Below are 17,500 nucleotides of genomic sequence, written 5' to 3' on the forward strand. Positions count from 1 at the left end.
ATTTGAAAACAAATTGCCCAACATAGGGATGTTAATGTGGTTAACATAAATGTTTAATGAAATTGTTAAAGCCTCACTATCCTACTATAATTCTAGTAACCTCTGTCTGGCTGTCTGTCTGTAGTGGTGTCACTACCCGGTTCTCCTCAGTGGCTGGACCAATTGCTCTGATTTTGCACACAGCCATTGACCATTACCATCTGAACTTAACTGTGAAGCCCGTTTTTCAATTTCATCAAATCTCAGCTTCTTATTAGCGTTTATGTGTCAAACAATGTCGCCTCCCGGGTTGCCAGATCATGTGCGCATATCCCCCCACGGATGCGTCGACCGGGTATGGTCTAGTCTAGTGTAATGTAATTTTGTCTAATCTGTTTGGTAGAATATTTTAATATAATATAACTCATATAATTGGGGTGGTTGTGTTGTCAAATGTCATGTCTCACCTACACCAGGGGGTCTTCAACGTTTTCAGGCCAAGGACCCCTTGGCTGAGAGTGAGATAAAGCAGGGACCCCCATTATATATTGTATAGATTTTTTTTTTTCCATAGATTTCATAGGCAGCATCATAGACTTGTTTCACAGCACTATCATGTTGGATTCATGTTAATGTGTATTTCCAGACATGTAACCATGCACTTAAACAATACGCAGTATACCTGACCTTTCACTCTGTACTTAGCCTGCTCTTTTCCCCCCCCTACACTAAACTACTTTGCACACAACTACAAGCAACTACAATCTACACACTACAAGCAACTACAATCTACAAGCACACAACGCCTCGCGCTGCGAGGCGTTGTGTGCTTGTAGATTTGCTATTTTCGGCTAAAGTTCTCCTCAGAATAGGGATGCTTGGTTGAAGTGGTTAATGTAAAAATCACACAAATATTTGGCGGACCCCCTGCAGTAACTCTGAGGACCCCCTAGGGGTCCCGGACCCCCTGTTGAAGACCTCTGACCTACACAAAGGATCTGACCTGATGGTCAAGATTCAATTTATCCCCTGAGCAAGCAGGCAGGCTCTATTAGCTCAATGGTAAAAACAAATATATATATATCAAACCGGGTTCAAATCCAGGGTAGAAGAGGAAAGTTACAGTGCTGCTTTAAATTGTGATATTATCAAACACTTTCCAAAAGGAAATGCCTCTATTTAATTCAGTCTGGCCAGAAACAGGGATCAAACGTATCTCCACCGGTCATTAAAAATGAATGAACAGAGGGGAAGACATCAAAACATCCCCCACAGCATGCAAATCAACATCACTGTCCACTTTTTCTCCTCATGTTCAGACGTTCAGATGCTTTGGGAGGTTCTTGGAAGCTGAATCTCTCTGTGGAGAACCAAGCATGAGGTCTGTTTCAGATCATTCTGATCAGAGAGATGAAACCAGAGCCCGACCCAATTTAACGGTTAGGCTGATATATCTATCGGTCATTATTTCACCTTTTTGACGAACATCAGTATTTGTAATTATACAGCCCGGTGTGTCTCGATTATTAACCACTTCGAACCTGGCGTCCCTATTGTGGGCATGTTATTATAGGCACCAATGTTCAAAGGTTTTTGAAATGTCTCAAAAATAGCAGCTCTCGTGGCTATTTTTGAATAGGGCTTATGGGGTTAGATAAAATAAAGTTCAGTTCATGTGTGTATTTTATATTGACTTGCTTGCTCATTGTATAATTACTCTGAAGTAACCTTTTCGTTTCATATTGTTATTTGTGTTTATGTTTAGTTGTGTGTTTGCTTACACCTCATCCTACTATAATTCTAGTAACCTCTGTAGTGGTGGTGAGTACGTGAGTGAAGATACCCGGTTCTCCTCACTGGCTGGACCAATTGCTCTGATTTTGCACACAGCCATTGACCATTACCATCTGAACGCAACTGTGCAGCCCGTTTTTCAATTTCATCAAATCTCAGCTTCTTATTAGCGTTTTTGTGTCAAACACTGTTGCCATGGTTACGGGGCTGCCCAGCTATGGGACGAACTGCCTCCCGGGTTGCCAGATCATGTGCGCATATCCCCCCACGGATGCGCTGCGCCGACCGGGTATGGTCTATATAGATAATTTAGTCAAATTATTGAAAAGTTTTTCAAATGCATCGAAAAATGTTGCACTTTTTTGACAAAATAGGGGCAAAACATTGGTTATCGTGGTCTAGGACAAGGGTTTCCAAACTTTTCAGGCCACGACCCCCCAAAATAATCATATTTGAACTGGGGACCCCCCATCCTGACAAGCACTTGGAATTGTAGGCATTACATTTAGTTTAACTCGGTTCCACAGATAAATATTGTGAAAATAGTCAAACTACAAGCTCACAACGCCTCCCACTGCAATATTTGCCTCTCTCTTATATGTATTATGTAATATTTGACAATTTGGTCAATTTGGTATTAAAAAGGTCCTTAAATTGTCACTTTAGAAATGTGCAGATACCCTGTATACACGTATACTGTTTGTTGGTACTTTGTTTACTGTTGAGGGAGAAAACAATGTTGTACATTAAGCTAATCATCAGGGTCCAGTTGCACCACCTCACACTAAGTTCAAACTTAGTCTAGTTATAGCTTAAATGGCTTTTTAAAAAAGCCATTTAAGCTGTAACTAGGCTAAGTTTGAACTTAGTGTCTGGTGGTGCAACTGACCCCTGGGGTCTGGGGTCCCCGAATTCATTTAGGGACCCCCCCCCCCCCCCCCCTGGGGGATCCGACCCCCAGTTTGGGAAGCACTCGGGATCGGCATCGGACCCGAAGATCCAGCAACGATCTGTCACCATTTGTTCTAGGTGAGCGAGCAGAGCACTCTGTGACAGAGAGTTACAAGGTTCTGTTTGATGGCAGCAGCTTGTGTGGTAAACAAACCTGCAAAGCAGGAGAGAGCTTGGTCGACCAAGAAAAAACAATACCTTATAACCTTTGTTGAAGTTTCAGTTTTAGATTGGTCACAACAAGCTCTAAAAGTTCACAGACAGCTGTCTCATTCTGCTCAACTTCAGGCACCGTGTCGTAAGCTTCAGGCTATTTTGCAAAAAAACATGGAGCATGTCTGGAGAGCCTCTCTGACGGACTGTCAGACAGCAACAAACACACATCAACTTATTTCACCCTCTCTCTCTCTCTCTCTCTCTCTCTCTCTCTCTCTCTCTCTCTCTCTCTCTCTCTCTCTCTCTCTCTCTGGGATCAAATACAGACACTCTCCTAATTTATTCTTTCAATTCAACTAACACCGCTGTTTGTTATTTCTCTCTGTCTGTGTGTGTCTGTGTGTGTGTGTGTGTGTGTGTGTGTGTGTGTGTGTGTGTGTGTGTGTGTGTGTGTGTGTGTGTGTGTGTGTGTGTGTGTGTGTGTGTGTGTGTGTGTGTGTGTGTGTGTGTGTGTGTGTGTGTGTGTGTGTGTGTGTGTGTGTGCGCTGTGCGTGCGTGCGTGTTTGTGTGAACATCTGCACAACCCGAGGCGTAGAATTCCGTCCAGCAGAGATCCCTCCCAGCCTCAAGCATAGTATGAAGAGAGAGAGACAGAGAGAGTGAGACAGACTGACAGATAAACAGAGAGAAAGGGAGATCAACACTGCCATGTGGTTTTAATTGTTGTAGATTATTATTATTATCTTAAGTAATGTATAATTAGTTAGTTATTAACATGGTTTTATGATCCAAACACACACACACACACACACACACACACACACACACACACACACACACACACACACACACACACACACACACACACACACACACACACACACACACACACACACACACAGCTGGTGTTCACAGGTCAGACAGTGTTATTGAGATCAATGATAAACAGTCCAACAACATGCTAATGTAACCCATCTGGACTGTCTCTTTGCACTGTAAACCAGAGATCTGTATCCTGGTCTGCAAATGTTTCTAATTTAGATCAAGATGCTTTTCAAAGTCGTTATGTCCGACGCACACCAATCGACAAGTCAAGATCTCAAGGCACACCTGTATTCATAACGAACATACACGATCTACAAGCTCACACGCGCATCGTACCGATGGTACCTCAAATGTCATTCCAGTGACTCACGTCTATTACATGATTTTACACAATGGACCACTATCTTGTTTAAGGCAGTTCTCAAAGTGGGGTCCGGGGACCCCCAGGGGTCCTTGAGGGGGTTCCAGGGGATCCCCAGCAAATGAGGAACAGTTTAAACACATAACATTTTTCAGCTATCCAAACATAGCAGCTCTACAAGCTCACAACGAGAAATGTTGACCAATGTTGACAAATCTTGTCTTATGGGGGTCGTCCTTAAGACAATGGAGTCCACGGCCAAATACATTAACACTTTGGAGTCCTTGAAAAATGTTTGAGAACCATCGGTTTAAGGACCTTACCCTCCTGGTGAGATTGCAAGAGTTGGACTGGTCCTCTGTCCTGACTAAATGTATATGGATATTATTTGGATTGAGAAGGCCGCTCCTCGCTAGGAAGAATCCTGCACTCATATAGGAGCAAAGGCAGCAGGTATCATTTACCCACATGAACCCTAGGGTCCCTATATGCTGGCTGATAGGTGACAATTCAGTGAAAAATCTGTAAAAAAAAGTCTCTCGTAAACACTTTTGTCCATCCTTCAACAGGACTATGTCATCTCTCACTGCCCCTTGTGACTACAATGCATTTTAATAGGCCATTTCTTGGAGGGAGAGAGACATAACAGATCAACTCGTTTTTTTATTGATTTAATACTTTATTAACAGTTTGCAGATAGTGCAGTAGTATAATTATACAATGATGCTAAAAGGATAACACAAAAAAGCCCTAAGGGCTTGTTTCCATTGTGGTCCTGTGTATTCAAGTCATCACTCTCATAACAGATCGACTCTATGCTAGATATTAAGATGCATAACGAGGCACACGATGCTCCCTCAGCTCGCATAGCAGACTAAATGCTCGGTAACAAGCAGTTCAGTACGATATGGACACTAGTACACATGCTTACTGTGCACTCTCCTGTTTTATTACCTCACTATGCTAGCACTGCTGAGAGTGTGTATAGTTAGTGTATATTGTATGTTGCATATTTTATTTATATATATTTTTGCCAACTTACTGGTGGTGTTGCTTTGACTGTGCTGTCTTTCCATCATGCTTTTTTCTTCCCCTGTAATCTGTATTGTTTAACTGCTATACTGTCTATGCCATGGTAGGATGCTTTTCCATGGTAGGATCAATAAAGGTTTTATCTTATCATATCTTATTCTGCTTCGTGCATTTGTTATTTCTCAGTGAATCTGTAAATGCTACCACAGGTCTGATTTTGAGGCTACGTGGATTCTGATTTCCTTTAGTGCCTAAGCTGAAGGTTGTGCGTCCACTTAGGTTGGATGAATCAGAATCACAATCAGTTTGAGAATTTGTCACAAGTTTTACAGGTGTAATTAAAGCATCTGGTGAAGTTATTTTTGTGAAAGCAGGTATATACAGGATATTTAGAACGTTAGCATCATATGCAGGTGTTTACATGCTATTTTTTAAACAATAGCATCATAATGCAGGTTGGTACAGGACTGTATATGTTGGAAAGGCCAAACAAAGTATAAGGCTACCTTGCCAGCAGGCATGCAGATTTGGGCAGAAGACCTCCTTTGATAATTAGAGTTCATTACAGACACCTGGTTTGTTAGTTATTTTTCAGTTTTAAATTCAGCTGGTTGTTCATTTCAGTCTTATATATTTCACAGTACCAGTATAAACCTAAACGTATTGCCTTTTTCTTTGAATATAACTTGCATTTGAAATGTTTGGTTATGGGCCTTGTTATTGTAGATCATTTTCGGGAAGTATTTGTTGGTTATGTGACTTTGAATTTGAAGTATATTTGTACCCTTTTGAAGTAGTTTGTTCCTGTGCAGTTCAGGTTCACCTGTATTGTGTGGATGTGTTATCGTACAGTTAATAACAGAGATTATACTGTTTATTTTTTCCACCCCATGTCTTTTGTTTCTTCAGACCACACATCATTGTACAACTTTGCCCAAATACCTTGATACCAATGACTGGAAGTAAAGCCACACTCCTCACTGTGTAAACTACATTCTGACTCAGCGTGTTCTTGCCGACACACCAAGGCAAGAACCGTCATATCCAAACCTAACCAGCCTTCAGTCCTTTAAGAGTAACAACAATACATGTTTTTTAGAATGTTAGTGTAAAAGTGCCCGACAAAGATACTATTTTGGGTTTTTTATTTGTACCCCAGCAAATTGTCCACCAACAGTTAAGCGCAGCAAATAAGGGAAGGTCTTAAAAGACAAAAATTAGACTTTACAAAAATATAGAAAACGAACATACTTGACAGCAAACTAAACTAAAGAAAACAGCTTGTTGCTCCCAGTCTAACTGAACTCCCCATACCTGTAGCATATCTGCCTTTTAACCAGGGGGGATAAACCAAGCAACATGGAAGTAATTTGTGTCCATTATCTCAAACCAGGCAAACCAAGGCCCATGAGTTAATCTACAATTTACCTAAATCTAAATGCTTCTTAAACATTATTGTCAATTATACAACAGGTAGTTCCGACCAAGCAATCTGATTGGTTGAAATAGCTTTCTAGCCGTGCTTCAAACCAGCATCATAGCACGGGCCTAATCACATTAATAAATCACTCCGCAGTGCAGTCCAGTCCGCACCTGATTAGACCATTATATGGCACAGCTGTGCTGTGAAGTCACTCTGTCCCACGGTAGGAAAACAAACAGACAGTAGCCTGACCCACCGCCGCCACCGGAGAACAAACAGCTATGCAAAATGGACTATGTAGTTAATTTGGTGGATTTACGGTTGATCAATGGTTAGAAGGTTATAAATATCCTCCTGTGTAAAGTAAAATGACTCCCATTTCGTTAACAGTCCAGTAGGCTATATGCTCCGTCGTACGACCGTGTCACGCGGCCAAAATAGCCGATCTACAAGTTCACAACGCGTCGCCATCGCGACGCGTTGTCAGCTTGTAGATCAGTTATTTTGGCCGCGTGACACGGTCGTACGACGGAGCATATAGCCTACTGGAATTCATTCCACTGCGCAAGCATTGATAGCTCAGCTGTGTTGATGAGACGGTGCCTCAAACTCAAAGCACTGCTACAGGGACTATTTAATGTCTCTCAGTCAAAAACTCTTCTCTTTACAGGGAAACGGACAATAGCGAAACATTTTTATTATTAATTGCCCCACAATATGAATACATTTGGATGTGTTTTGTTGGTAACTGTTGTATAATCGCAATATTACACTCGAGGGTGTGCTTTACCTTACATTATTGGCACTTCAGTGATGCTGGCGGAACTCGGCTTCGCCTCGTTCCTGACCGCATCACTGGTGTGCCAATAATGACGGTAAAGCACACCCTCTCGTGTAATATTGCTTAATGAATACCCTTCAATACCCATTTCAGGCACCAACACACATACAAGCAAACTGCTACATAACATTAACAAACACCCCTCCTCCTCTACAGTACTTGGCATATTCCACCCCTTCTTAAACCAAATGGACTAGCTTTGCTCTGTTTCGGCAGTTACAAGACAGATTCAGAGGGTGCCAGTACTGCAGAGGAAAGACCAGGTGACAAACAAACATTTCAGATCAGTTCTAATAAACAGTGTTTAAATAAACATACAGTTTGAACCCCTGAAGTCTGTGTTATTTCTACATTTGAATGAATACAGGTAAAAATCACAATGCTACAAACTGTCCCTTCCCACTTAGTGCGTCTATGTATAGAGCACGGGCTGCCCCGTGACAGCTAGCATCATAATGCAAAGGGAGGGAGGATGCATTGAATGCAAGATCAATAATGCTAATTATAAAAGTTAGCAAACCACATCATTAAACCCCGGGAACCCATGACACGCAAGGCTTCCTATCGCGTGTTGCCTAATCTATCCTCTGCCACACGTCAGTGTCAGTTGCTAGCAAGAACTGATTTACAAGCTAACGACACATCGCGATGGCAAGCGACACCATCGTGCAATGGAATATAATAGAGGTTCCCGACCGTTTCTGTGTCAGGGCCCACTTGAACATATCGATAGTGTCCGCGGCCCACCCATCTGACCACTTTATTGTTAAGTGGTCAGATCGGTGGGCCGCGTGCATCTTCATAGCATGTTTATTTTTAATGGTCAATCAATCGATTGTGTTCCGGCTTGGATCAATAGAAATAACACAATGGTATCAGTACCACAATGAAAATATTTTTTTCAAGGTTTTAAAGAAATCAATACCATGACACTCAGGATGGGAACATCCAAAGAAGCAGTACTGGTGGGTTTAGGCAAGAACCTCTTTTCCAGGTGTCTCGCCTCGGATAGGCGTGGTTAGGTTTAGGCATAGGCATAATAATAATAATAATATTGACCTACTTGCTCCTGCAGGGAAATTCAGTTTCAGCTCAACCCAGCTGATTGCTGCGTACAAGGGGCACAGAGCTAGTTGGTTACAGTAGGTGTCTTGCTCATGGACACTTAGACCAGTCATATTCAACACATTGCTGGCCAGGCCTGGAATCCTACCTGGGACCACTGGGGACTGTGGTGGGGGGGCAGGCTCTCTCACCATTCAGCTATGCCGCCCCAAATATAGATTCTGTATAGGTTTGGTTAGGGTTAAGGTTAGGTACAAGACAGGCATATAATCACGACCACCCCCACCCGGGCAAAACACCAAGGAAAGTGGGTCTGCCTGGTGGGTAGAAGCCCCTGTGTTTCCCCTGAAACCTTTCAACGTGTCGGGTCTTTTCCCAGAATCCACTCTGGTCTGATTTCAGTACGTCTCCAGAGCGCCCACATTCCTCTCGCACCTCTGTGGTTCCGGGCTTCCCTGTGTGTGTGTGTGTGTGTGTGTGTGTGTGTGTGTGTGTGTGTGTGTGTGTGTGTGTGTGTGTGTGTGTGTGTGTGTGTGTGTGTGTGTGTGTGTGTGTGTGTGTGTGTGTGTGTGTGTGTGTGTGTGTGTGTGTGTGTGTGTGTGTGTTAAGGAGATCCCTAGCTCTGACAGCGGAAGTCCACTGGCAACTAATGAGAGGACAGTCATTGCTGTCCGTTTGTAGGCCTACCCCATAATGTTCAGAATCTGTTGTTCTCTCAACTTTCCTACTGTCTGTCTCCCCTATACAGTCTCGCTTTCAGCTGTCCTACCGTCTGTCTTTCCTATAATGTCTCCCTCTCAGCTTACTGTCTGTCTCTCCTCCACTGTCTCTCTCTCTCTCTCTCTCTCTCAACTTTCTCACTGTCAGTCTCTGCTACACTGTCTCTCTCTCAGCTGTCCTACTGTCCGTCTGTCCTACACTGTCTGTCTCTCAGCTGTCCTACTGTCTGTCTGCCCGACACTGTCTGTCTCTCAGCTGTCCTACTGTCTGTCTGCCCTACACTGTCTGTCTCTCAGCTGTCCTACTGTCCGTCTGTCCTACACTGTCTGTCTCTCAGCTGTCCTACTGTCTGTCTGCCCGACACTGTCTGTCTCTCAGCTGTCCTACTGTCTGTCTGCCCTACACTGTCTGTCTCTCAGCTGTCCTACTGTCTGTCTGCCCTACACTGTCTGTCTCTCAGCTGTCCTACTGTCCGTCTGTCCTACACTGTCTGCCTCTCAGCTGTCCTACTGTCTGTCTGTCCTACACTGTCTGCCTCTCAGCTTCCCGTCTGTCTCTCCTACACTGTGTCCCTTTTGGACTGTCTCTCATGTCTTATTATTTATAAATGAAAGTCACATTTTAAGCTCAGTATCAGTCAGACCTCCAGAAGAAATATAATTATCTCACTTCTGATGATTAACCACTATATCATGGATCTTCAACAGGGGGTCCGGGATCCCTAGGGGGTCCTCAGAGTTACTAAAGGGGATCACCAAATCTACAAACAAACAAACAAACAAACAAACAAACATTAATTTACATAATAGTGCTGTCAAACAAGTCTATGAAGTTATGAAATCCAAGAAAAAGTTCAATCTGCAACATGATTTCATACAGTATGATAGTGGGGGTCCCTGCTTCATCTCTCTCGGGGTCCGTGGCCTGGAAAAGGTTGAGGACACATGCCCTATATACTTCATTGTGTCCCTCAGAGGTCTGTACTGGGCCTCCTTCTTTTCTCCCTCTACACCAAATCGCTTCGCCATAAATTGTGGATCCACAAGCTCTCTCTCTCTCTCTCTCTCTCTCTCTCTCTCTCTCTCTCTCTCTCTCTCTCTCTCTCTCTTGTTTTGGCAATGAGACATTTACCCACCCTAAGCTATGACTTATCGCTCCTGTGAGTGTGTGTGCGTGTGTGTGTGTGTGTGGGTGGGTGTCTGTATATGTGAGAGTGTGTGTGTGTGTGCTGAGGCGTGTGTGTGCTTGCCCAGCCAAGCCTGCAGGGACACCGTGGAGACAGACACTCTCGGAGCGTGTCTGTACACATACTGCTACACACGCACACGCACACGCACACGCACACACACACACACACACACACACACACACACACACACACACACACACACACACACACACACACACACACACACACACACACACACACGGCCCTTCTATTGCCCTGTAGGTGTGTGGAGGGCTGGAGCTGCCAGCCCAGGCAGGGCTCAATCCCTGCCCCAGGAAGGCTCACTCCCGCTGGGGCGACAAACTTCTGATGAGTCCCTGATGGACTCCCTGTGGTTCTGATGTCTCTCTCTCTCTCTCTCTCTCACACACACACACACACACACACACACACACACACACACACACACACACACACACACACACACACACACACACACACACACACACACACACACACACACACACACACCACACACAGTTCTTGTCTCCAGACAGGTAGCGGCAGATGGAGCTGATATGGTTGTTTTGTGTGTGTGTGTGTGTGTGTGTGTGTGTGTGTGTGTGTGTGTGTGTGTGTGTGTGTGTGTGTGTGTGTGTGTGTGTGTGTGTGTGTGTGTGTGTGTGTGTGTGTGTGTGTGTGTGTGTGTGTGTGTGTGTGTGTGTGAGAGAGAGAGTGAGAGAGGGGATGAGATTACCAGATCATATCTTAATGTCTCCCCGTGCTCAGACACACATTTCTGTTCATCTGAGTCAAATAAACCAGTGCTTCTCAAACTTTTGTTTTACAATGTATTTGGCCCCTGGATCCCCTTCTGATTTTGTTTTTATGCCAGGGACCCCCATAGAATAAGATTAGTTCCAGATCTTTCCAGATTTTATGTAGGCCTATGTATGTATGTATGTATGTATGTATGTATGCATCTATCTATCTCTCTATCTCTCTATCTATCTATCTATCTATCTATCTATCTATCTATCTATCTATCTATCTATCTATCTATCTATCTATCTATCTATCTATCTATCTATCTATGTGTGCAGAAGGAATACACTCCGTGTCAAAACAAAAACAGAACATTGCACAATACAATTCAAAACAACACGAGGCAGAGAACCCACAACATTCCCTTATCCACTTGAACCCCATAGCATCCCTATTCTGGGGATTAACATTCACCGAAAGAAGCCGATCTACAAGCTCTCAACGCGTTGCAACGTGTTGAGAGCCTGTAGATCGGTTATTCTCGGCAAAGAGGTTTGGTGTAGAGGGGAAAAAGTGTGCACAAAGTACTGAGCCAAATTGGGTCAGTTTGACTAAGTAGGTGGTTAATATCGCACTGTTTTCCATAACAATTATGTATAAATATGAGACTATAATGCTAAAATTCACTCCCGTGGACAAAATGTCAAACTTTTCCAGTCAATATTTCAGACCCACTGGCATTTCCCTTCAGAAAAACAAACAGAAATGTGTTGTAATCGGTGGTGTAAGTAAACGTGCTAACGTGACTCATGGTTTTGACAGTAAGCCACGATGTACTGTACTGTCATCAGTACCTCTCTGGAGGACCGGGTGTTATGTTACAGCGGTGCCGGAAAGTACATTTACTCAAGTACTGTACTCAGTACTATAATGCTTCTACTCCAATGCATCTCAGAGGCAAAGTTTGTACTGTTTTACAATTAACATAAAGCATAAAGCAGATGCTCATATATCCAGAGCGGCTTAAGCAAGTTAAACACATACATCAAAACCAATTAATTGACTGAATTACGGTACAGTTATACAATAATAAAAGGATAACACAGAAAGCCCTTAGGGCTTGTTTCCATTGTGGTCCTGTGTATTCAATTCATCAAGACAAAGATAAAGACATACAATCAGTGGCGCCGGAGCCTGTTTAATTAAAGGACACTGTGTCCCCCCACTATTCAGTCCAGCCCAAAAAATAAATAAAATAAAATAAAATCTGTCCAGTCCCCCGCACCTCGCGACCACCGCGAGCGCGAGGCGAACCGAATTAACCGAAATAACCGCACTATCCCCCCCCCCAAAATCAACAAACCCACCCGAAATAACCGCAAAATGTCCGTGCACGCGCGAACATTTTGCGGTGTCCCGGACGGGTCCCCCCACGTCATATTCCGTTCCGGCGCCCCTGCATACAATACTATACAAGAGATCATCAATACTATGAGCAGTAAAAGTGTATTTACAGAAATGTTTCTTTTGGCAAGCTAGAAGAGTACAGGTCCAGTTGTAAATTGCAGACAGGCAGGTGCTCTTTTATGGTGGTTTTGAAGGAGGGTAGGGACTAGGGAGTCACACTTTTTAATGGCTGGTGGTAGGGAATTCCACATTTTGATGTCATAACAGTAGAATTATAGAAACATCCCCGTGTTTGTGCCGAATCTGGGGGGAATGAGATCAATGGAGCTCCCTCTGATGTTGTGCCCCCACTCTGACTTACTGTACGATCCTAGCATCAGTCTGAATAACCTGCTATATCTAGACTGCAATGTACATTGTGGTCAAGACAAAAACAAGCCTAAGTAACAGAAACAAATGACCAAGGTAAGTCTGCACGGCCATCATAACTTGGTCAGGTGCTACGACTAAGTAGCTGCTCCACTATTATTTGACAGCTTTTAATTTCTAGATTTAGATTATTAATACAAAACATTAAGTGAGAACTGATTACTATAGGTTAATAATCTACCCAGCAGCACATAAAGTCATTAAAATGATCCCGACCTTTAGCAGCTGCAAAAACAAAGTGATGAACCCAGTAGATTAATATATTACAAATTACAACCCAATAATATGATTGTGAATTGGACCATTCTGCAATAATATGTTGTTGCCAGGACTTTGAATGGAAAACTGTACTACTTTAAATGCAGTAAATGAGTTTTAATAGTAACAGTGCATATTAGCTTTTTTTTGGTCAAATGTTTTTTATGTTTTGCTTAGCCTACTTATTCCAACTTCTATTCCTATCTTCCATTACAGCGGACTCTTCCCTCTCGTCTCTGTTGTTTAAAAACAACATTTATTGAGGCCACAGATTACTCATTAATTTATTACACCATGTCTGGATGTATGATTGTGATTAATTCATATCAGGAATCAAAGCGTCTGTTTATGTGGGAGGCGAGGAGGAGGGCGCGCTACATGCTAATGAGTGGGAGGGGCATGCAAAGAAATGATCAGTGGTGGTGGGAAAAGTACTCAAATGTTTTACTTAAGAGTCAATACTGTAATGTAGAAGTACTCTGTCACAAGTAAAAGTCCGGAATAAAAAATATATTTGAGTAAAAGTACGAAAGTATTGGTATCAAAATGTGCTTGAAGTATCAAAATAAAAGTAGCCTACTAAAATGTTTGAAAATAGCAGATCTACAAGCCCAACGTGTCGCGATGAGACGCCGACGCGTTGTGAGCTTGTAGATCGGCTATTTTCAAATAGCTTAAGTATAAAATAGGGCTAAAGTGGTTAATGTGTGTTTTATATGTAGTCTGTAATGTATATCTACAAAGTAACTAGCAACTAAAGTTTTCATATAATCGTAGTGGAGTAAAAGTACAATATTTGCCTCTGAGATGTAGTGGAGTAGAAGTAAAAGCAAATATAAACAACTGGAAATACTCTAGTAAAGTAAAAGATACCTCAACGTTGTACTTAAGCACAGTATGCTTGAGTACATGTACTTCGTTACTTTACGCCACTGGAAACTACCCGTCTGCTATTGGTTGTGTACGTCAGAGGGGGCGGAGTTACCACTTAACAAAGTCAGTGCCTTCACGCCGCTGTTCAGTCAGTCAGTCAGTATGTGTGAGACACAGTGAGAGACACAACCTGTTTACTGTGTACTTTAAGCTGTTTTACTCAGTTATAAACAAACTGCTTTATTAGCTGGAGTGAGAGACCAATCAGAACACTATATTCTGTAACAAATAACGGGTTTATTTGCCGGAGTTTGACCGACAAGGAGATAGTTTTGTCAGTGGTTTAATTTTGACTTTCTATGATGGATTTGCTGTGGCTGCTGTGTGTGTCTGTGACTGTCTACGTCTGTTCTGCAGAGAGACACAGCGTCTACTGGAACAGCACCAACCCACAGTAAGTGTGTTATTTTTATTATTTTTATTATTTTTATTATGTGTATTTTTTTATTGTTTTTTAAAGTAAAACAACATTGTGTGTGTGTGTGTGTGTGTGTGTGTGTGTGTGTGTGTGTGTGTGTGTGTGTGTGTGTGTGTGTGTGTGTGTGTGTGTGTGTGTGTGTGTGTGTGTGTGTGTGTGTGTGTGTGTGTGTGCGTGCGTGCGTGCGTGCGTGTGTGTGTGTGCGCGTTGTGTGAGTGTGCTGTGTGCAGGAATAGCTTCTGCATCAATCATGCACTCACAAAATGTGGGCTTGTGCGTGCGCGCGCGCGCGTGAGCGTGTTTACGTGTTTGCGCGTGAGCGTGTTTATGTGTGTGCGCGTGTGGCTGTCTAATATAAGTACAGGGAGAGGATTGTGTGTGTGTGTGTGTGTGTGTGTGTGTGTGTGTGTGTGTGTGTGTGTGTGTGTGTGTGTGTGTGTGTGTGTGTGTGTGTGTGTGTGTGTGTGTGTGTGTGTGTGTGTGTGTGTGTGTGTGTGTGTGTGAGAGAGAGAGAGAGTAATTACCTTATCCTGCAAAGGACACGGAATCAGTCTCTCGGGTTATCTGTGTGTGTGTGTGTGTGTGTGTGTGTGTGTGTGTGTGTGTGTGTGTGTGTGTGTGTGTGTGTGTGTGTGTGTGTGTGTGTGTGTGTGTGTGTGTGTGTGTGTGTGTGTGTGTGTGTGTGTGTGTGTGTGTGTGTGCAGCAGTGATAGATCATCTCAGCCTGGGCTCGGGGACGCAAACCTTCAAAGTTTATCCTCACCAGACAAACTGTACAGGCTATTTGTTACTCTGTCTGACAATGTGTGCAGAGAGAGAGAGAGAGAGAGAGAGAGAGAGAGAGAGAGAGAGAGAGAGGCAGAACTACAGTAGATAGATGGTAAGAGGAGAGAGAGAGAGAGAGAGGGAGTTTTATAAGTTATCCTTGTTTGTAATTGAAACAAACAACTTGTTTGTTTTTTTATATTTCGGTTTGTTTGTCTTCGAGCTGTTTTTTAAGTTTTTGATATTTGTTTATTTTATTGCAAAGTGACACAGCTCTGTTTACACACTAGTTTTGATTGTTCTTATATTTCACACTTGCTTGGTAATGTAAACGTTATCTTTCCCATGGCTTTGAATTGAAGAGAGAGAGACAGGAGACAGAGAGACAGAGAGAGAGAGAGAGAGAGAGAGAGAGAGAGAGAGAGAGAGAGAGAGAGAGAGAGAGAGAGAGAGAGAGAGAGAGAGAGAGAGAGAGAGAGAGAGAGAGAGAGAGAGAGAGAGAGAGAGAGAGAGAGAGAAAGACAGAGACAGAGAGAAAAAGAGAGAGAAAGAGAGAGAGAGATAGAGCTTTGTAGAAGTTGAAGCCTTGAGGACACACACACACACACACACACACACACACACACACACACACACACACACACACACACACACACACACACACACACACACACACACACACACACTGTGTCCTAGCCTCAGGGCTGCTTGCGTTGAGCCTTCATGTAGTGTTTCAGTGTAGTGTCTGGTTCAGGCTGGTCAGTGCTGAGTGACCATAGTGTGTTTCAGTGTAGTGTCTGGTACAGGCCGGTCAGTGCAGAGTGACCATAGTGTGTTTCAGTGTAGTGTCTGGTTCAGGCCGGTCAGTGCTGAGTGACCCCTCTCATAGCGGGCTAGCTGTCTAATTGGGTCTGCTGAGGGACAGACAGGATTCACGCCTATATTTAACCTGCATACTCCAGTAGAAATAAATAGACTGACAGACTTGACGGAAACTCAGCTGGCTGCTATTACTGTACTGTACCGTAACTGTACTGTCTGAATGTCTGTCTGTCTGTCAGTCTGTCTGTCTGAGAGATATTAACCAAATGAACCCCAGCATCATCCCTATTCTGGGGTTGTAAACATTCTGTGAAAATATTGAGTGAACAGTGAAAACGACGAGGGGGGGGGGGGCTAGTACAGGTCCCTGGGGGACTCTCAATTTAAGCATTTAGCAGAGTCTCCTGTCAACTCAGTATTTAGGGTTTAAGTGGTTCAGACAGAGAGATATTAGCCTATCTGTCCATCTGTGTGTAAACATGTCTAAAGAAGACAGACAGACAGACAGACAGACAGACAGACAGACAGATAGTCAGATAGATGTACTGTGTGTGTGTGTGTGTGTGTGTGTGTGTGTGTGTGTGTGTGTGTGTGTGTGTGTGTGTGTGTGTGTGTGTGTGTGTGTGTGTGTGTGTGTGTGAGTGTGTGCGTGTGCGTGTGTGAGATGGACAGATGATTGAGACAGATGAGTGAGAGGTATGAGGTACAGACAGACAGACAGAGAGACAGACAGACAGACAGACAGACAGACAGACACATAGACAGACAAACAGACAGACAGACAGATGATGTGATATTCGGGGTCAGGTTCAGTGTAATGGAACCTAATCTGACCGCAGTGGATCGATACAGAGCCGCTGACGCGACACACACACACACACACACACACACACACACACACACACACACACACACACACACACACACACACACACACACACACACACACACAGCTCCGTCCGGCCGATTTATCGATCAGCATTTAAGTCGTTTATCACGGAGGAGAGGTATTAAAATAAAAATATGGTACACACACACACACACACACACACACACACACACACACACACACACACACACACACACACACACACACACACACACACACACACACACACACACACACACACAGTGCCCGACAAAACCTTTCAGCCCTGTGTTGATTGGGTTGCTGGTGGTCAATAAATACTCCAATCAATACTCCATCGTGCGGCTCTGTCACATGACGTACGTAGTGTAATTTAGAGCTTAAACCCATGGACCCCGACGTCCCTATTCTGAGGGCCGAGCATTCGGCGAGAAACAGCCGATCTACAAGCTGCACAACGTGTCGCAACGCGTTGTGCAGCTTGTAGATCGGCTGTTTTAGATCGGCCGTTGCCGCCGAA

General features: G+C 43.5%; 1 protein-coding gene across 1 annotated transcript in view; it reads left to right on the plus strand.

Moving 5' to 3' along the window:
* The first annotated feature begins 14,225 nt into the window (after positions 1-14,225).
* The window catches only part of efna1b (ephrin-A1b), an 18,379-nt gene continuing 15,104 nt past the window's right edge, over positions 14,226-17,500 (plus strand). The window contains exon 1 of the mRNA XM_084050937.1: positions 14,226-14,501. Within this exon, the coding sequence (XP_083907063.1) occupies positions 14,407-14,501 (95 nt within the window). The 5' untranslated portion in view covers positions 14,226-14,406. The remainder of the gene's footprint in view (positions 14,502-17,500) is intronic.

Source organism: Gymnoscopelus microlampas, assembly GCF_963454915.1.
Source record: "Gymnoscopelus microlampas genome assembly, chromosome: 3".
NCBI lineage: Eukaryota > Metazoa > Chordata > Actinopteri > Myctophiformes > Myctophidae > Gymnoscopelus > Gymnoscopelus microlampas.